The 20,003-nt window shown below is 29.3% G+C and overlaps 1 protein-coding gene across 1 annotated transcript; it reads right to left on the reverse strand.

Moving 5' to 3' along the window:
- Positions 1-3,946: 3,946 nt before the first annotated feature.
- On the reverse strand, positions 3,947-18,925 carry Polr2M (RNA polymerase II subunit M). Its single transcript, XM_075371111.1, has 4 exons — positions 18,480-18,925; positions 14,234-14,527; positions 5,698-6,079; positions 3,947-4,260 (listed from the first exon to the last, which is right to left on the reverse strand). Exons 1-4 carry the CDS (start codon positions 18,650-18,652, stop codon positions 4,000-4,002), a joined length of 1,110 nt encoding a protein of 369 aa, XP_075227226.1. The 5' UTR covers positions 18,653-18,925; the 3' UTR covers positions 3,947-3,999.
- Positions 18,926-20,003: the final 1,078 nt, after the last annotated feature.

Below are 20,003 nucleotides of genomic sequence, written 5' to 3' on the forward strand. Positions count from 1 at the left end.
ACCTTTAAGATGGCTTATAAGCTTTGAATTGAAATATATCTACCAAAGGAGTTTATGTTCCAACTGTTGGTGATGATATCACATCTATTCATATGGCTTTAGTGCTTGGTTTCAAATGAAAGTTTTTAAAGCATTAAATCAGTCACCAGAGTTTGGCGAAGTTTAGTCAGATAACTTTTTTATAGTGACAGTAAAATTTTAGTTTTTTGTTTAATGAGAGTTAATTAGTCTTGTGGACCTTGAGAATCATATTAAACAAGGTGTATCATGAAGTTCTCCCAGGACTTTCATAACCTATCCTACTCCTGAAAATAATAAAAAGGTTCATATAAACTTACGTCCTAAAATACTTCTTGCAAGTTATGGCTAGTGAAAGATGTCAACTACCCTAGTGAAATGTGATCGTACTGAATGAAATTTTTAGGACGTTAATTATGGGGTAGATTTAGTGATTTCTTACAGTTTTTGACCTGAAAATTGAATAAAATATGTATCAGAGGAAGTTTATGAGAATTCTGGGGTGAAAACCAATAAATTGGGGTAAAAAACCCCTGTTTTTTATGTTTGATGTAAATAACTTTGATAAATGGGTAATAAACATATAAAACTTTAAAACAAAACTTGTAGAGAATTTAATTCAGAACGAAATGGTGCAAGATTATAAAACAAGGGAAGGTTAGAAAATTTTGAATTTTATAAAAAAAAATCGTTTGTTCATACATTTAAAGAGCTGTAACAACTTTACGCGTAATATGAGATTTTAGGCGCACATCTCTCTCTAATGACCTCTTTTTTTTGGGCCCACAATCATTTCTGGGAGTTCCCTGTTGGCTCATCATATGGAGAGGCTCCTGGCCTGGTTTATCATAACACAAATCATCGTCCCGCCTTTTCACGGTGGTTCATCTAACAGGGCGTGAGGCCTTTAACTCACACCTTGCGGTGTAGGGTCCTCACGGCAGATGTCTCTGATATGGGTGTGCTCGGACACGGCCGCTCTCCCGAACAGTCCGCGCGCCTGTGCTACGCCCACTTCCGACACGGTTTTTATGTCCGCGTCGTAGCGAAGTGTGGCGTTTCTGACAAACCACGGCGCTCCGAAAATCATTTGCAGCGCCACATTTTGGACGGACTCCAGCTTTTTCTGGTACGTGGAGCACAAGAGAGCCCTGCATGCCCCGGGTAGGCATATGTTAGAATTGGCAAGACGTAGTCGGTAAATGAGTATCTTGGTCACCAGCGGAATGGAGCTGGCTCGATTAAGCACTGGATATAGGGAAGCCCTGGCGGCCTTTGCTCTCTGGGTCGCATATTTTACATGTTCCCCTAAGGTAAGCCGTTTATCCAGGATCACTCCCAGATACTTAACTTTTGTCTCAAAGGGTATTTTTTCCCCTGAGATTTTCTGCTGTCTGGATAATTTCGCCTGTAACAGCCGGCGGGGCAATACAGCAAAAATTTCGGTCAGATGCCATTTTGTGGTATCCACCAAATTTGACGCAGAACTGCGCTCTACGGCAACAGTTCGACGAGTGGCCAAACTTTTGGCATCTCTGGCATTGATGGGCCCCCCTTGTGACACGAATGCCATCACTGTTATTTTATAGTAAAACATATTGTCCAGGTCTGGCATTTTTTTAAGTGCCACAAGGCATGTAAGGGTCTCCCTACTGTCCCTTGTGGTCAATGTTTTCACTGACACCACGTCACAGCCAAGTGAGAAGAGCTCCTCTCCCATTCTTTGCAGGTGGCCCCAAAGGGGCCACCTGGAACACGACTTTAAGCTCCCTCTCCTTAGGGAGCTGGTAAGTGGGGGAGCCAATGCCTTCGAGGGCAGAAAGCTCTGCACTTTCCTGAAATCACCTTCGCTGCTTAACTACAGCCTTACTGAAAGCTCTTTGCAACCAGACGCCTGTGGACTATGGCAAATACGGCATTCTCCAACAAGGGGGCACTCCCTAGGGCAGTCCAACATTATGGGTGGGTTTTTCTCGACCAGAGGTTGTGGAGGTTTCTCCTGCAACTTCCATGGTGATGGGGTTCAGCATGATCTGAGAAAGTCAGCTGTACCTTAAGTAAAGGATAATTTACAATATATAGGATTAGTCATACATAAGTGACTACAATATTGATAATATAAGGAGATTAAATGTGAAAAATGAAAACGGTCTGATACTAGTAAGATTAAATTCAATGTGTTTACCAAAATATATTTTAAGAAGTAAAAGTAAACTATCTAAGAGTGAAAAATGGTCAAATGTTAGAATAAAAGTGATCTGTCACCTAGAGTATGGAAAATTACACAAAGAAACTGGAAAGGTAATTTTCAAATACAACAAACTGTTAGTTAATCGACATTCTGGCAAACAAGTACAAGATTCCCCAATTAAATCTATGATTGAAGAGAAAAACATTAGAAAAGGAGCCAGGGGTAAAACAGGTAATGTGGAAAAAAGATCAAAGAAAACAGTTTGAACAAAATACCACTGTACGAAATAAATACATTGTAAAAAATTTTATTATAACTTTGTACTGTTTAAATCTGTTAACTTGAAACTTCTGTTTTTTAATGTTGTATTTATTTTTTCAAAGGTAGTTATTATTGTGTTCAATATAATTTTCATAAAGAAAGTGAGGAAGTAAAAGAGGTAAAGGAATCATTACCCGGCACACAGCACCAAAACGTATTAGGATGGAATTAGCAGTTAGTATAAATGGAAAGTAAGATAAGGACATGGGGAAGTCAGTGTTCAGGTAACAGATTAAATAAGGGTATGCAAGATTTAAATATAAGCACAAAAGGGGTACATAACTCTAAGTTGGGTGGAAGAAGGAAAGATTGATCATTGAGATAAGCAGAAGATAAAATGTATTGGAGGGAAAAGTGAGCAGTAATGGAAACTAGTGAACACTAAAATCAAGCTAAGGCTGTTCACCATAAAGGATCAAAACTCTCAGGAGAAGACCTACAATTTCTTTAAAGAAAAAAAAAGTTTTAGTTTTATTCACTATTATGGAAAGGACAGACCTTCTGTTTTAATTATGATATTATTTTGTAAGTAATTATGTATTGTAAAACTTACAAATAAAGGCTTATGATTATATTTATTACAAAAAAAAACTTTGCATTAAACAAATATTTAATGTAACCTGTATAACGTCTCATAAGAAAAAAAATCAACAATGATTTTCTATATGTTATAAGAACAATTCATACAACATTTATATTACATCCAAAAGATGAATTATGAAGCCAAATAAGAAAAGTTGTTTAGCTGAGAAATTCTATTAATTCACTTTAATAGGTAAAATTCTTTTTTATAATTTTTAATTAACTATTTACAGAAAAACATAAGGCTATTTGAGCAAAATATAATTCATAGCAATAACTACTGAGAGCAGGGTTACAATCTCAACTGCTATCGGTTACAAAAATGTAAAGTTCTAAATGTACTGCTGTACCAAAGTTGTTAATCTCAAATTTTGTTTGTGTTTATGAATAAAATTATTATTAGTATTTTAGTGTAATTTTGTTTTTTAAGTAAATACAAATTATACTGATTATTTTTTAAGTATCTGTTATTTTACCTATGAAGTTTCATAACTTCTGATAGATAAAAGAGGTTTTACTTTAGAATTGTAATTTTGCTATTACAAACGGTAAGGATGCTGTGTTGGGAATTAATATAAATAATACTGAAATTTAAAAAATTCAGATATTAAAAAAATAGAAATAAAAACTGTTTGTTACACTATGACCTGAAGAATAAAAATGATAAAAATTAGTGTAAAATTAACTAAAATTTTCATAACAATTTTGTTTTTGTTAAAGCTTTTTTATGGTCCACATAAAATGAAAATGTGCTTCATATGTTGGAAAGGTACAAAAAAAAAATCATAAAATGATTCATTTTTTAAAGTTAACAAATTTAATTACGAACATCAATTATTTTTTGTAAAAAAATAAATTTATTGAGTTAAAAAAAATTATTTTTTATATTAATTATCAATTATATTATAGAAAACAATTCCATCTCTTTTCTCATCAGCATCGTCTTCATCATCATTACAATTATGAAAGCTTTGTTTATCATCATCATCATCATCATTTTCAGAACTGCTGCCACTGTCGTAGTGTGGCCTAGAATCACGAAATTTTCCACTCGTTTCTGTGAATATACTACTACTTGGCCCTACATAACCAATACCTTGCCCAGACATTGCTTTTAGTTTTTCTGTTGCATGTTTCAATTGTACCTCCTAAAAAAAAAAATAAACAAATTCATTACAAAAGGTAAAGCAGGAAGAATGGAACAGGATCTTACCTGCTGCATCCACAGGTCTAATAATGAGAATAAAGTATTGAAGATAAGGAAAAGAGGTAGATGGTGAAAAAATATCTTTCATCACAGTAGTTAACTGTCTTACCAAACACCAGCAACTTGTTTAGACCAACAGTGCTAAACACCTGAACTTGATATAGCCAGTATACCTTTGAATAAATCTGGTATGGGGGATGACTTGGCAACTCTTGTTTCCTGCCTGATGGCTGTACAAAAATTTTAAATGGCTAAAGTGCCCAAGTAAAGCTGAGCTTACACATAGCCTATGCAACATGAGAGCATGTCTTAATACATTTCAACAGAAATTTCAGCAATTGCTGTTTCGATCTTGGCTTTTAGTTTTTCTGTCATAGCAGGTCAACTACTACACACTCTGCTTTTAAGATGATCCCACAAAAAGAAATTGCACACAACAAGGCAGGAAATCTGGAAGGCCATGGACGTCACCATTTCTTGAAATTATATGGTTGTCAAACAACTGGCATACAGCAGCCACCAATATTCATGCTGTGTATGTTGTTGATCCATCTTGTTGAAACAAAGTGTTGTCAATAACTTGTAATAATTCTGTAGTGTTTGCACAAAAAAATTGAGGTCATCCTAGTTTAAAAAAAAAATCTATTATACCATATGATGATACAGCACATCACACAGTAACCTTGTTGCTGTGAATTATAAGAAAACAATAACTTGTCTGTATCAGAGGAACTAAGGATAAAACAAAAGACCAAATTAGTAATGGTATTCACATCAAACCGAGAACAAAACTGATTCTTTGATCTGGGTTATTTCATGGTAAAAATAGTGATTGAAATGACTATATCAATCATGATGTCATTAATAAAGGCAATTAATTAAATTATATTAATATTATATTATATTATAAATTATATTAATTTATATTTGATAAATTTATTTTTCCTAGAAGGGTTGAGTTATGCTAAACTGTTAGTATCAATGTCATTCTATGATGTAATACCACATTAGTCACACTGATCATTCCTCCAAATTATTCCACTCTGAGATCAAACTCTGACTTGAAACAACTCAAGTATTTTGTGTTAATAGAGAAAATAATTCATTTCAACGATTTTAATTTTTTACGTGCAATTACAAAAAAAATGAAGTTCGGAGGACAAATTTTTAATTGAGGTCACATCTGGATCCAGCACCAAAAAATATATAAGAATATGCCAAAATTATTATGAAACAAAACACTTTTAGACCAGTGTAATTATATATACTGAATTAAACTATTCAATACACACTCTAAAATCAGTGTACATGTTTTGGAAGAGAAATAAAATAAGATCTTAAGCCTAATAAATAAATAAATAAACATATACCAACCAACCTTCAATTTTTCAGCTTGTTCAACTTGTAATTTCACAGACATTTCCAGAGGTAACAATTTAGTGTCTTTGAATACAGGTGGTGGCGGAGTAGCAGCAGTTACTTCCCAGTTAGTTTTCTTAGTTTTTTGTTTATCTTTACTTAAAATTTTATCATCATGTTTAAGAGTTCTATGAGGTAAAAATCTTTCTTTAATATTTCTTTCATTACTTAATCTGTCAAATTTATGTAATAAATTTTTAATGTAAGGTTCTTCAATAAATGTTTCATTTGAATCATTGGGGTTTGCAGTTACAGCTGCTTGAGTGGAATTAGAATCATCACTTTCACTGATACATTCTATATCTGATGGCTTAATAAGTTGTTCTTGTGGAGGCAAAACTCTGTAACATATGTAATTTGATAAAAAATTTAACTAACTAGTTAGTTTTTGACAAAATATGCAAATTTTATAAATAATTCTACACAAAAAGATTTGTATAATCTAAATTTCATATGTACCTAGAATCACCTAAATCTCTTAGTATTAACAAAGCTCCTGTTACAGCGCTGTGTTTAAAATGTAAATAACCTTTTTTTTCCTTAGAAAGCAGTTAAGAGTCAAAATGTTGACATTAACATTATTGAAGTTTATTTTCTGTAAAACAACAACTTTTTCTAGTCTTGACAGAGTAAACTCAGTCGCTACCTCCTCTTAATATAATATTTGTATGTAATCATATTAAACACTTCATCATAGTACTATTTCATACTGGTGACACAGATTATGTTGAATAATACTTCTGCAAGTTTTATCAAAAGTTAAATGATAGCAAAGTTGAAATAATAGAAATAAAACTTTGCAAGCATTTGGTAATAATATTATAGTCATTGCACGAATAAAAGAATGGTATAGTTGTGGTAAAAGTGCTTAAAATTAGCTGAACTAAAGTGTAAAGAGAACTCTTATCAATATTCTGGTAAAATATAAAAAGTCAAAATGCTGACTTGTTGAAAAAGTTTCAAATTTAACTATTAAAGTTTGTCACTTATACTTCTAAAGCTGAAGATGTTGGTATTAGTGAAGGTTCAACATTGAAAATTTTGACATCTACATAAATATTGAAATTTTATATTGTTAGGCATCTATAGAATGGTAAAGTTTTTTCTTAGTTACACTTCACTAAGCAGACAGATATTTCCACTAACATTACACAGGAAAACCTGAATTGAGACAATAAAGATTTTGGTTTTTGTTAATTCATAAAATTAAGCTGGTAATAAACATTCAATGCATGGGTAAATCCCAGATTTGCCCAAAAATCAAAGCTGTCATCATTTCAAACTAAGTAAGATTGGCAAAAGCAGTCAAAATTAATGATGAAAATTATTTTTTAACAAACATCAAATTTTGCATAATGAATATTCTTCAGAAGGTGAAACTGTAACAAAATATTTCATCAAAATGTTCACTGTCATCTCTGTGAAAACTATTTGCTGTGAAAAGTAAAATCGGTGGAAATTGAGCAAACAGAAACTCAATTATATATCTTGCATTTATTTTTATAAAACTTAGTCTTGAATATTTTAACTAAAAATATGCTTCCAGTTTGCTGAGCTCTCCAGTTACAGTTCCCAGTGATTTCTGTTATTTTCAGAAGAAAAAATACTACTTAAAGGGTCACAATTTGAGAACAAAGATAACTACCATGAAAAACATGGCAATAGCTGAATCTGAATCAGAAACAAGAATTCCACAAACTTTGAACAATGTAAAAGAATAGTGTAAAAGTTATGAATCGCATATCATTATATTTTTCAGGAGAAAAGAGCTAAAACTAAAGATAAGAAATATTTTTTTTAACACAAGATTTAGTATTTTTAAAATAAACCTATATAACAGATAAACAATCAAAATTTATATTAACCAAAAATTACAACGAAACATTATAATTCAATCCACTTCCTATAATTTAACCCAAATTGACTGATTCCATCTTGCTACTCCCACTTATGAAGAAAAAATTAAATGCAAGGAATAATTCCCATTAATTCAAATGAATCCTCTTGTTAAAAAAAAAGCTAAAAAAAGATTTTGCTAAAACTCTCCTTCCTATACTAAGAAAAACCTGCAGAAAACGGGCATTAAGGAAAACAAAAAATGCTGGCTAATTAATTTAATGTTCTGAAAATAAAGTTATACCTATTACAGTTAGTACATTAACTTATTTTAATCTTTCTGTTTACAGCAACTATTTAATATGAGCAGGTGCTAAAAATATATTACTTCACTTTTATCTAACTACAATCATCTTAGACACAATACAATATTAAACAGTAATATAAAAAATGTACATCTTTCACAGTAAGATTTATCAATGGAAAAAACTTTCAATAACGTAAGCAATCATATATATCAAATTTGGTGACTAAGGCACACACAAAAATTCTTCCAGGAACTCTTCCAGCTGTTTCCCGGAAACAGCTGGGTCTTTTAAAAATTTAGCACACACTTTCTTGAATTATTGTTTCTTATTTATCAATTTGTCTTAGTAGATTGTTGTAAAATAAAGCTCTATTACAAGATTTTATGTTCTAAATTTTGTATACATAATGCAATAAAAAGATGATGGAAAAAATACTATCAATTAGGTGGTACGAATCTACTCTTTTTGTAAAATGTTTTTTAAACTATATTCTTTTGAATTGTAAAAATTTTACACACTGCCATTTTAGAGGCATTACCACAAACTGCAACAACATATTGCAAAAAAACAAAGTCTAATAATCCAAAGTATGCCACTGTTAATGGTGTAACAGGACAATACTGAACTAAAATTTCGACATAAATATGAGTGAATTTAGTTTTTCAAGGAGCTTATTCACATCCTGTACATATGAAAATCTTTTATCTTTCAGATAAAATCTTTTTATTCCCTGGAAAAAATTCCTAAAGATTCAGCACTACTGATCTTAAACATCTGTTCACTTCTATTTTTTTTTTCTATCACTGCACTGAATAAAGTATTCTTATTTGGGTTTAATAAATAATTACATTCTACAAAATATTTGATGCTTATTAAATAGCATATTTGATGTTTAACAATAATAGCATTGTTTTCTAAAATGTCAGATTTTCAGTTTGATAATCTTTTATTGTGGTATCATTAGCAATAAATCATCATTGAACATACATCATAAATGTATAATTAAAATCCCACTCTTGACAATTCTAACTGCCCTTAAAAACGATAATAGATAGATATTGATATGACAATGAGATACAATATCTTTATCTGTAACATACAGTTTTAAAGGGCACATAATAACTTAATATAGACAAAGTAAGAAGCTACACTCCAAAAGTACTGTGCCTTAGTTGGCTCTTGGATTAACTATTCCTTTAAAACTATCTACATTTCTTTTCAATTCAATGCATAGTGTGAATATATATAATTTGAAGACTCTAGGGTGGCATGAAAAAACAGTATTATTATACTAATCATTAACATAAAAATTCCTATTTTAACTTCTCTAATTACTTTTTTGTTGATGATACAGCTGAAGATTGAAGCAGTAGTATTTATAAAGTAATTAATTTAGCAGACTATCCTGAATATATCTTTATTGATTCAGAAATATAAATAAAAATTATTTTAAATACAGAAAAATATGTCATTGCCATTGTCCTGCATCCAAATAAAGGTTTAAATCACATCCATTTAGAAATTATTGTCTTCCTAACCTAATCCAGCGGCACAATATATCTTTAATCTCAATAATTTAGTCAACCTCCATTAACCTTTCTCTGATCGGTACACGTAAACAGATCATGACATTATACAATAAATTATAAAATAATATAACAAAAATAAATTATAAGATAAAAATAAATGAAAAAAGTCTATATTAGTTATTTAAATGTAAACGCATGAAATAATGTTATCGAATGTAAAACTTTATGGCAAACTTAATTCACAATTAGATGATACTATGAAAAGCTATTTTGGGCACATGTACAAGTTGAAGAGATGCAGATAATTTTTTAATTAGTATTATTTGAAAATGCATCAACAGAATAGGATTGGTTTTGTAGAAGATGATCTTTTACTGAAATTTAATTGAACTGATGGGAATGTTTTTTCAAATGGTTTGATAATTTATTAAAAATGACAACGGAAGCATAATAAAGCCCATTTCATACGCTGTAATATTATATTACATTAGATGAAAACAATTCCGTTTCTGGTTTGGTAGGGATAGATATTGATCCATTTAAGAATTCCTTTAGGAATATTTCATTCATAATTCAATGGATCTTTTAAGAATAAGCAACTATTATTTCTAAAAAAAAATTGGAAATTCATAAATGTAAACTCTAGGAAAGTTAACTTAATCTTCTCATTATCAGTCTACACAATTCTTACTTACGGCAAATTAACAAAACAGTACATTATGAATTTGTTGCAAACAAAATTAATTTGATCATCTCATGAGAACTTATCATCTTATAAAACACCCAGAAATTTTGCTTTACCAGTAACAAAAATAATATTGTTCTCATTAATGGGAATTATATTCACACAATCAGCGATGTTATGTCAACCTGAGAAGGACAATGCAACAGTTTTACTGATTTTCCAAGTTAGATGGTTACAATCAATCAAATGAATAATTTTTTGAACTGTTATCATAATTCCTTTTAAACAATTATTTTCACATAAGGATACAGATACTGTTGTATCATATGCAAAGAGGATTACAAGGAATTGGCAAGAATGAATAAACAAACAGGCAAGTCTCGAATATATTAAAAAAAAGCAAGGGATCAAGTAGACAAATATTACCTGTGATCTAAAGTGAGGACCTAAATATTTCATGTGTATTTTTATCAAAACATGAAATTCCAACTGTTTGTTTATACTTGATAAGGTATGACCTTAATAAATTTTAAGCAGCTCCTCTAATGCAATAACTACTAAGTTTTTCATCAGTACTGAAACTATACAAAACTGAAAACAAAATTTTTTATTCTCAACATTATATTATTTATTTAAATAATTATTTTTATCAATATTATATTATATTTATTCTTAATATTTTTATTACTTGATTAAATGGCAGGCTAGAAAATTATTCAATTTTTCATCAAAGCTAATTTTCTTTATTTTATTATTTTACCAATTTATCACTGGCAACAAGTTTCTAAATTTCTTTATATAATGTTTGGTTTATTAATAAAGTTATGTATCATCATAACAAAATTAGTTGATGGAAACAAGACAATATCTTTTGATTATTACTGAACTGTCAATCATATGTTTAAAGTTCATTCAATTTCACATATAATTATTATTACTTTACAACTGAAAATACTATGAAAATAAATATCATTAAAATAAACAAATTTGTTCAACTAATGTAACAATGAAATATGTTGCTCAATAGTAGACCAACAGCAAATAAATAATACTGACTCATCAGCAAATGAAACAATACTAGTGAAAATATATTAATAAATAGCAACAGTTAGACATTAGTCTAAAATTAAATTTTGTGTATTTGAATTTAAGTATAATACTCACAGATAAGGAACCAATGAACAGAAAACATTATAAATCCAGTTCAAAGTACAATAAAGTTCAAAGTTCAATATTGAATTATAACTAAATCTATTACAAGAGCTTATCTGAAAGTTATGGTGATTTTACAAATTTTTTATATAAAATATTTACATCAGTGAAATTTAAAAAAATGTATAACATTATAACAAAATGTTATAACATTATAATGTAATCCATTTAATTGAAATTTTCTTTTTTCTCACTTTTTTGCTGTTAAAATAATTCGGTCACAGAATGTCATGTGCGTCATGCAGAAATAATTTTTTTTGTTTTTCAACATGGAAATATAAATATCTATTTTTATTTGAAATTACCAAAGAAATCTTTAATACTACAATAATAATAATAATAATTAATGTTCATTTATTTAGTTAAATATGAAAGTACAAACATTCAATTAGACAGGGTTATTATATTATGCTTTTGCAGATATGATAAGGATATCTAGGGCTGACAAGAAAAATTATGGTTTTTCATTAATATTAACAAAATGAAATCATTATTATGTTTTTTTATTATTAACAAATAATTTAAGTATAATTAAACATATAAACAAATACAATAATACATATAGATTAAAGAAAAAAATATTAAAATAAATTATAAATTTTTTTTGCGACTACATAATATAACAGAATTTTTTTATACTTCACCACATAAACTTGAAAGCTTGTGAATGGGAGAATATGCAATTAAAGTTTTTTTTTAGCACAATGAAAAATATCAAGCCTGGGATTTGAATCTGAATCTTCTAGATGATAGGCTGAGATGCCACATGGAAGTCTTCATCAAACCTCCATGATGGAGTGGAATTAACCTAATTATCTGTTTATTGCTGCAGTTAATTTATGTTACTTAAATTTTATTGCCTAGCCTTTAAAGCCATACTCTCTGAGATCTAATAAATCAAAACATTCCTGGATAATGACTATTAATTTATAATAAGATGAGAAAAACAATCTGAACTGATATTATTAACTTATGATTGAGTTCACGAAGACTACAATAAAAAATCCCTTTGATGACCAAGAGATAAAAACAGGTTAAACCTTTATTCTAATAATATTTTCTTCATTTTTTATCATTAATCTGCTGCTGTTACACTCTTAATCTCCAAATTTATACATGTATTTCTCACTCCGTAACCTATAAACAGTAAGTTTCTTAACTCTTCACATTTAACTATGGACTGGGAGGAAGATTCCTTTTCTTATCACTAAATACATATTTCCCCAATAAGAATGTTATTTTAAATCAGCATTCAACTTACATTCTACATGACAAGTCTACCAAAATATTTGCTTTTTTTATTTTTGCCTTGTTACAATTTTTTATAAAATTTAATTTAATTCAAAAATGAACCAGACTAGAAGATTGTTGTCAGTGATGTTATATGCAATATTTAAGGGAATTCATGAGACTAAGGCAATAGTTTAATTAACTATACCTAATGTACGTTTTATAAATAATACATTTGAATATGCATTAAAATATTTTTATTAGATATTTGAAATTAAAGGCAGTTGTTTGTGAAATATTATTATATTATATAATATATAGAATTATTATAAAATACCTTACAGCATTCACCCAGAACAATAAAGAGACCCAAGAGACTAAAAAAACAAATAAATGCTGATAATAGAGCATATTTTCAGAAAATAGTGTTTAAAATTTAAAATGGTCTCCCATAATACTAGAATGAAGATATACAGAACATTAATAAAATTGGTGATAACTTATTTAGCAAGGTATAAATGTTATTAGCAGTAGACATAAATCATCTACTAATCTTTGAAAGGAAAATAATAAGTCCTCTATCGATGAGAATGGATCCTGAGTTAATATATAATGAAGAAATAGTAAATAAATTAAAAAATAAAGTAAGATTCACAGAATCCAGAATTGGCTGGCTAGATATTTATAAAGAATGCCAGCATATTGACAACAGAAGCAAATCTTGGATGGAGAAATGAGGGTACAAAGAAGAACAAGTAGACCCAGAACTCAATGGCTGGATGGAGAAATGAGGGTACAAAGAAGAACAGGTAGACCCAGAACTCAATGGCTGTAGGACATGACAGGAGATTTGAGAGTATGGTGTTGTGAACTGAACTGGACTGTACTGATATGGAATAGAAATGAGTTGTAGAGGAGGCCAAGATCCATGTCAAACAGTAGAGCTGACATTAAAAAACATATTTTAATGAAAAATTTTAAAAAGTCAGCAGTAATATCAGCAAATACTAGTGTGAAAACAGCATTCCAACCATTCAGGATGGTTGCAAAGATAACCGAAAGAATTTTTAAGTAGGTTTAATAATAAACTTTTATTTTGCAGTTTGTTTTGGTTTGTTGTTATGAAAGTTTAAATCTTAATTTGTTTTTTAAGTCATAATTTCATAGTAATTTTCATTCTTTTTGGTTCTGTGGGTATTTTTGTTTTAATTTTTTTTCTACTCTGTAATTTATGTATACAAATATTTGCCTTTCTTAGTAGTTTTATCCTCTACATGACTCTCTATGATCAAATTAATAAATTTAAACATCTTAATATATACTACCAAATGACCTAATTCATCTCTTTTTTAGATTCTGTTACAAATTTTTCTCCTATGCATCTGAAGATTTTTCATTCAAAACATATTTCTTTCCCTTTCTACTTATCACACAGTCCATGCTATGTTTTGTGACAATAAAAAATGCTACAATCTATACAAATTGTCTTTTTTTCTATAAAGTTGCTTTTTAAATTATTTTTTTTTTATTTACATCAAGTTACCCAAAAGTAAGTTCTCTACAGATTTTATTGTTAAATCATTTTAAGTTTATAGGCTACATAACAAAGTTTATTTAGTCCAAATAAAAAAGTATAGTTTTTTTAATCAAGTTCTTTATAAAAAAAAATTATCAGCTAAAATCCTAAAAACATACCTGTTAATTTTTTTATTAAACCCAGTTCCAGAATGAGTAGCAATTATTTTTAACACATCAGTTTGTTCACTCCCATCATCATCATCATGTTCACAAATAACTGATTTAGACTGACCTGGGTTACAATTTCCAGTCCATTCTAATTTATCCAAGGCCTCTTTACCATTTATATTTAATTTTAATAACATATTTGATAATTCTTCAGATTTTTCACGTTTTCTTAGTTCTTCTTCTAACTGCTTCTTATAATTAATTATTTTTTCACCATTATCTGCTAACTTCTTTATAAATTGTCTGTAATAAAAATCAAGCATTAAAAAAAGTTTTTGGAAAATAAAAAAAATTCAGATAATTACATATAATACTGTATACGATCTGCGAGTAACTTAAACAATGACTTAACTTGTAAATTTTAAAAATTAGTACTTGTAATATATATACACACATAAATAATATATAAATACACATTTGCAAAAGGTTCATACATTTAAAAAAAATCAAATTTATTTTTTAATCATATAACCAACAGTAGAAGAAAAAATGAATGGATGTTTGAAGTCCTACGCAAAAACTACCACATGAAAAAAATAAGAACAAAATGAAAGTAATGAAATGTAATAGAAATAATGTAGATAGACCACAGAATATAAAAATAGGAAGAGAAAAGATTACGAAGGTAAAAGAATTCTGTTATTTTTGAAATAGAATTACTAAAAATTATGCAGCAGGAACAATATAAAATGTTGAATAGCACAAGCGAAACGAGCTTTCAGTCAGAAATATAATTTGCTTACATCAAAAATTAATTTAAACATCAGGAAAAATGTTTGAAATGACCTATTTTTGACCCCACCAATGAAAAGAGAAGAAAATTTTATATTGGAATATGTGGTCACATGTATGACCTAAGTGTTATATGGGTGATTTAGTGTTATACGAGTTACAAGTTTTATAAAGTCATACAATAATCCTGGAATATTTATATTCCAGGCCATTTATCTGACAAACTACAGGAAAGAGTATAAACATGACTTTACAGAAGTTATGTGAATAAGAGGAGGATATTCGACGGTGACATTGAGGTCCCCTTCAGAAGTCATTCCAAGGTCACTGAGGTTTTTCAAATGGGTTTACCTTTTTCGATAGCACCAATGGAAAGAGTGAAAAATGTCACATCAACATACTTTAATTTAATCACAACGTTTTATCATTACATTCAATTGTTTCCAGCTTCTTGAAGTTTATGGTTTAGGAGTTAATTACATACGATATCTGATTAACACAATTTTCTGATTCAAGACAGTACCAGATAGCAATCCTCTTCTCACAACTTAGAAACCAGTGACTGCAAATAACTGCGAAAAGAATCCAACACTTATATAACACTATCTCTGATAGTTAGCTGTATGACCTTCAAGAAACTAAAATCACAGGTGTGTCCACATATTCCAATGTAAACTTTTTGCTATTTTCATTGGTGGGGGTCATTCCACTTATGTTAGGTCAAGCTCAGTGTGACTCATACATAGTGGTACTGATGATTCCTATTTTTATAGAAACCACACAAAGGAGAGGGTTCTTCTTTAACCTATAGTAAAATACTATAGGTAAAATACATATGAGGAAATTTCACTAAAATATTGCCTTCTTTTTTTTTATGTAATATAATTTTGTTACAATAATTTAAAACAACAGTAAATCATAAGAAATTAAACAATGTATTACAGTTTATGGATGTGAATGAATGCATAAGTAATGAGTATAAAGGTTAATTTGAGGTAATAATGAGCAATTGATCAATGATCAATGTCAAATCTTTTCATACTGACATGATTATGTTAACGACAGAAAAGGTGAAAAATCAATATAAATTAAGTGTGGGAAATGCAAAATATACCATAAACTAACCTTAATAATTATTAGAGTCAAACTTCATGTCAGTCATAAGAGACTGGCAGCTTTTTTTGTAAGGTGATTTTCCATCGAACACATGACTAATAGCATGAACAAGCGGTGTAGTCTCTCTGTAGTGATAATATTTCCATTTAAATAAAAATTTGTCCAAGTGTCCTACAAGATGGTGTTTAGTTTTGACATATCTTTTTATCTTACCTCTAACCTCTCTTCACAAAACTCTAATCTTAACCTATACTCTAACCTCTCTCCAAAGAATGGTTTGCCATCTGAATAGGTCAACATAAAACACACAACTGATTGCTAATTGATTAGAGTTTGACACTGCAGTGACCTTTGACCTTTCACAAGTCACTTATTGTCCAAACCTGCATTTTAACATCTGAATCTTGTGTTTTCTGATCCTAAGCATAACAACTATGATATATTAAAATATGAAAAAACTGAAGCTGATCAAATAATTGGTCAGAATTACCTAATTTGGCTTTCACCAGTGATATTAAAAGCTGTTATACAAAGCCTACACAACATTTTAAAAGGGTACTAAACCAACATTTATGGAGTAGTCTTTTTCTCTTTCCTGGTCCATCACGAAAATTAGTAGATTTCATCAAACTTTAGACTTTATGACTCATTCAGTGTGACACTTCATTAATGCAGGTAAGTTATTTTAATAAGATCTCAATACTTTTATTTATTTTATTCTGGCATTTAGAAGCTACCCATACTTAATCACAGCTGGTAATGAGAGATGAATAGCATAAGCCTGATGAGAACTTGAATCCAGATTTTTCTTTTTGAAAGGTAGAAGAGACACAAACTTTATACTACGTAGAACAGTACAACATTACAAGTAAATTTCAGCCGATCAAGTTCAATTAATGTTACTATCTTATAAAATGACTAGCAGACCTGGCAATGCTTCAGTATTGCTAGATTTGAATATATATTAAATGAACAACACAACTGAAAGTTTAATTAAATAAGTTCAAAAAACTTAACCTTTCCCTTTTACCCATTTCCCTTTCCTTTTCTACTTTACTCCATTTTCCTTTTTCCCATTTTTGCTTCCCTACATTTTCCCCTTTCCCTTTCTCCATTTCTTCTTCTTTTCCTTTCCTTCCCCCATTTATCTTTCCCTTATTTACATTTCTCCCTTCCTCTTTCCCCTTTCCATTTCCTTTTCCTGTTTTCTTCTTCTTCCTTTTTTTTATTTTACCTTAGTTCCCTTTTCTAATTTTTCCCTTTTTCCCTGCATGTAAATCAATCCAGTAGTTTTTTAGTCTATAGCAGGCACATATATCAGAAACACTGAAATGGAATCGTAAAATATTCAGTATACCATGTGTTGCTTTTACATCCAACAGACTGTTTTTAAAAAAAAAAAAAAGCATATTTTTACCTGACACAAGTGTGATATCTTTGGTATATAAATAGTATGTATATAAAAACATGCGTGTATTCATATGCAACATCGTGTCAAAATTTCAAGGCAATCTATGAAGAACTTTCAGAGAGTTAAGATTTTGAACAAACGAACATTTATATTTTGTTTATATAGAATGGTGTGCCAAGCTGAACAAAACTAATTTTTCATCTGTAACTCAGTGCAGAATCTGCTTAGCAACTGAATTTTTCTACATTCAGGCAACAACCCTGCAACATTGTAGTTAACTGAAGAAAAAAAAAAAAAAATGAAGCAACTTTTTTTTTAATAACTTTCAACCTACTTCAAACAATTTAATCTTCCTTAAAATTAAATAAAATAAATTAACATAAAATAACTGACTGGTTATTTCACTAAAATCATGTGATCAAAATATACTTCTCAATCCTCAAAATTTTATCAATCTGGCTAAATATATTACAAAGAGTAATCAACCAATTGATTACCAAATAATTAAATACCACTAGAATTAAGTAACAGCTTAAGAAAAGTGATATTTTTAATGTAATTATGCAACAAAGATCTAAAGATAAGGTAGCTAAAAAATAGCTTAAAAATTATTATGTGGCCCAAAACTTCCTTAAAACATTCACTAGTGTTTATAGTGTGAGTTGCCTCCATACCATTGAAATTGGCTTACATCAGTCCATGATAATAACATGACAAAACCATGCTACATCAGAAAAAAAATGTAAAAAATTAGCCCACTGAAGTAAACTATTCATAAGAATATTACATCCAAACAGCACCATACTCTTTCACCAACTATTATAATATACTAGAAAAAACATCCCAGAATATTAAATCTGCATGTAATTGTGGAAGTCACTTAAGTCGATTCTATTTAACATAATGTACACAAAATCGTAATAAAGTAAAACTTACTGATTTCTAAGTAGTTTGTCCTGTCTTTCAATAAGTTCTAATATATCGGTTTTATTTTTCTCACTTAAATTTACAAACCCTTGTTTTTCTTTCTTAGACTGTATTACATTTCCTGGTACCTTATGTATCACTTGCTCTAAAATCCCTTTCGTAATTGAATTTTCACGAGACATTTTCACTTCTTATAATTAATTTTTCAAGTATTATTTTACTTAAGTTAAATAAAACTTATAAATTAAGTATTACTTTAATTAAAAGATTAAAACATTTTTACTTCTTATACTTCTTACAACTATCCACAAAAAATAATATAACCTAAAACTTCAGTTAACAGTTCAACGTGCATATTTCGTTCATCACTTACTTTATGCTACTATAAATAAATCATATTAAGTATGGATAACACACATCAAACTAATAACTAAAAATATTATATTATAAATTTGAAATACCCTACTGAACACCGACGTAACTGAGGTAACAGATCTGAAATACTAGTCGATAACTTGGTGTGATAAACAGTATCGAATTAGTCGATGCTTACCGTAACATGAAATACTATATTATAATTTTTCTTAAAGTAAACAAGTTTTAGAAATTTTTTATTCTGATATTTAAGGAAGTACATTAAGCCAAAATTCATATTTACGTTATTAGAAAACAGGAACACTGCACTGTTAAAAATTAACATTTTAGCGAACGAAAGCGGGAAGTGTTGGATAATACATAGAGATCAGTTTGATTGAAATAATAAATGATGACTATTTGATTTGACATTTTTCGCAGACGTTACAGCAACTGTGCATCCAGGGAACTAAGAAGTAATGGCCAAAATGAAAAAACATACTAAAGGTCTGTGATGTTTACTTCTGAATGGTACCAAAAAAGTGTAATTAAGATTTTTAATTAGTGGTATCTCAAGTAACATTTTTACATACTGGTAGACACATGGGAATAGTATAGTTGGCAAAAATCTTTAAATTTATTGATTTAAGTTATGGCTGCAGCTGACCAAACATGATAATGAAAATGTACCAGAAGAATTTTCAGTCTAAAAAAATCTATCCTAAAAAATGTTACAAACAGGACATTAATAATTGGTGGAAATGAGAAGTGTTATCAAATTTGTTACAATGAGATCAGAAGCATTGTTACTGAGGCCTGAAATAATGAAACTGTTGAGTTTATATCATTAGCAATAATATATTTTAAACCAGAACACACTGTCATTCAGACAGTTTATCTAAAACCATATGACAATTTTGATTTTTAAACAATCATCAATAAAACACTGAAGAAAGAATATTCAAAAAGCTAAATTAAATAATTAAATGCAATCTGTGAATTAGATAACAATTTTTATCTGCGAAGCAGATAACAATAAAGATGCTCATTTAATTGTCTATGCTTAATTTTGTGCTGGTATTTTAGCAGTAGAACTACTTTTCTGCAAACAATAGAACTCAAAGTAACAGCACTCGCAGTATTTTCTAAATTAAATGATCTTATAAACAAGGCAAACAC

Source organism: Lycorma delicatula, chromosome 7 (assembly GCF_047948215.1).
Source record: "Lycorma delicatula isolate Av1 chromosome 7, ASM4794821v1, whole genome shotgun sequence".
NCBI lineage: Eukaryota > Metazoa > Arthropoda > Insecta > Hemiptera > Fulgoridae > Lycorma > Lycorma delicatula.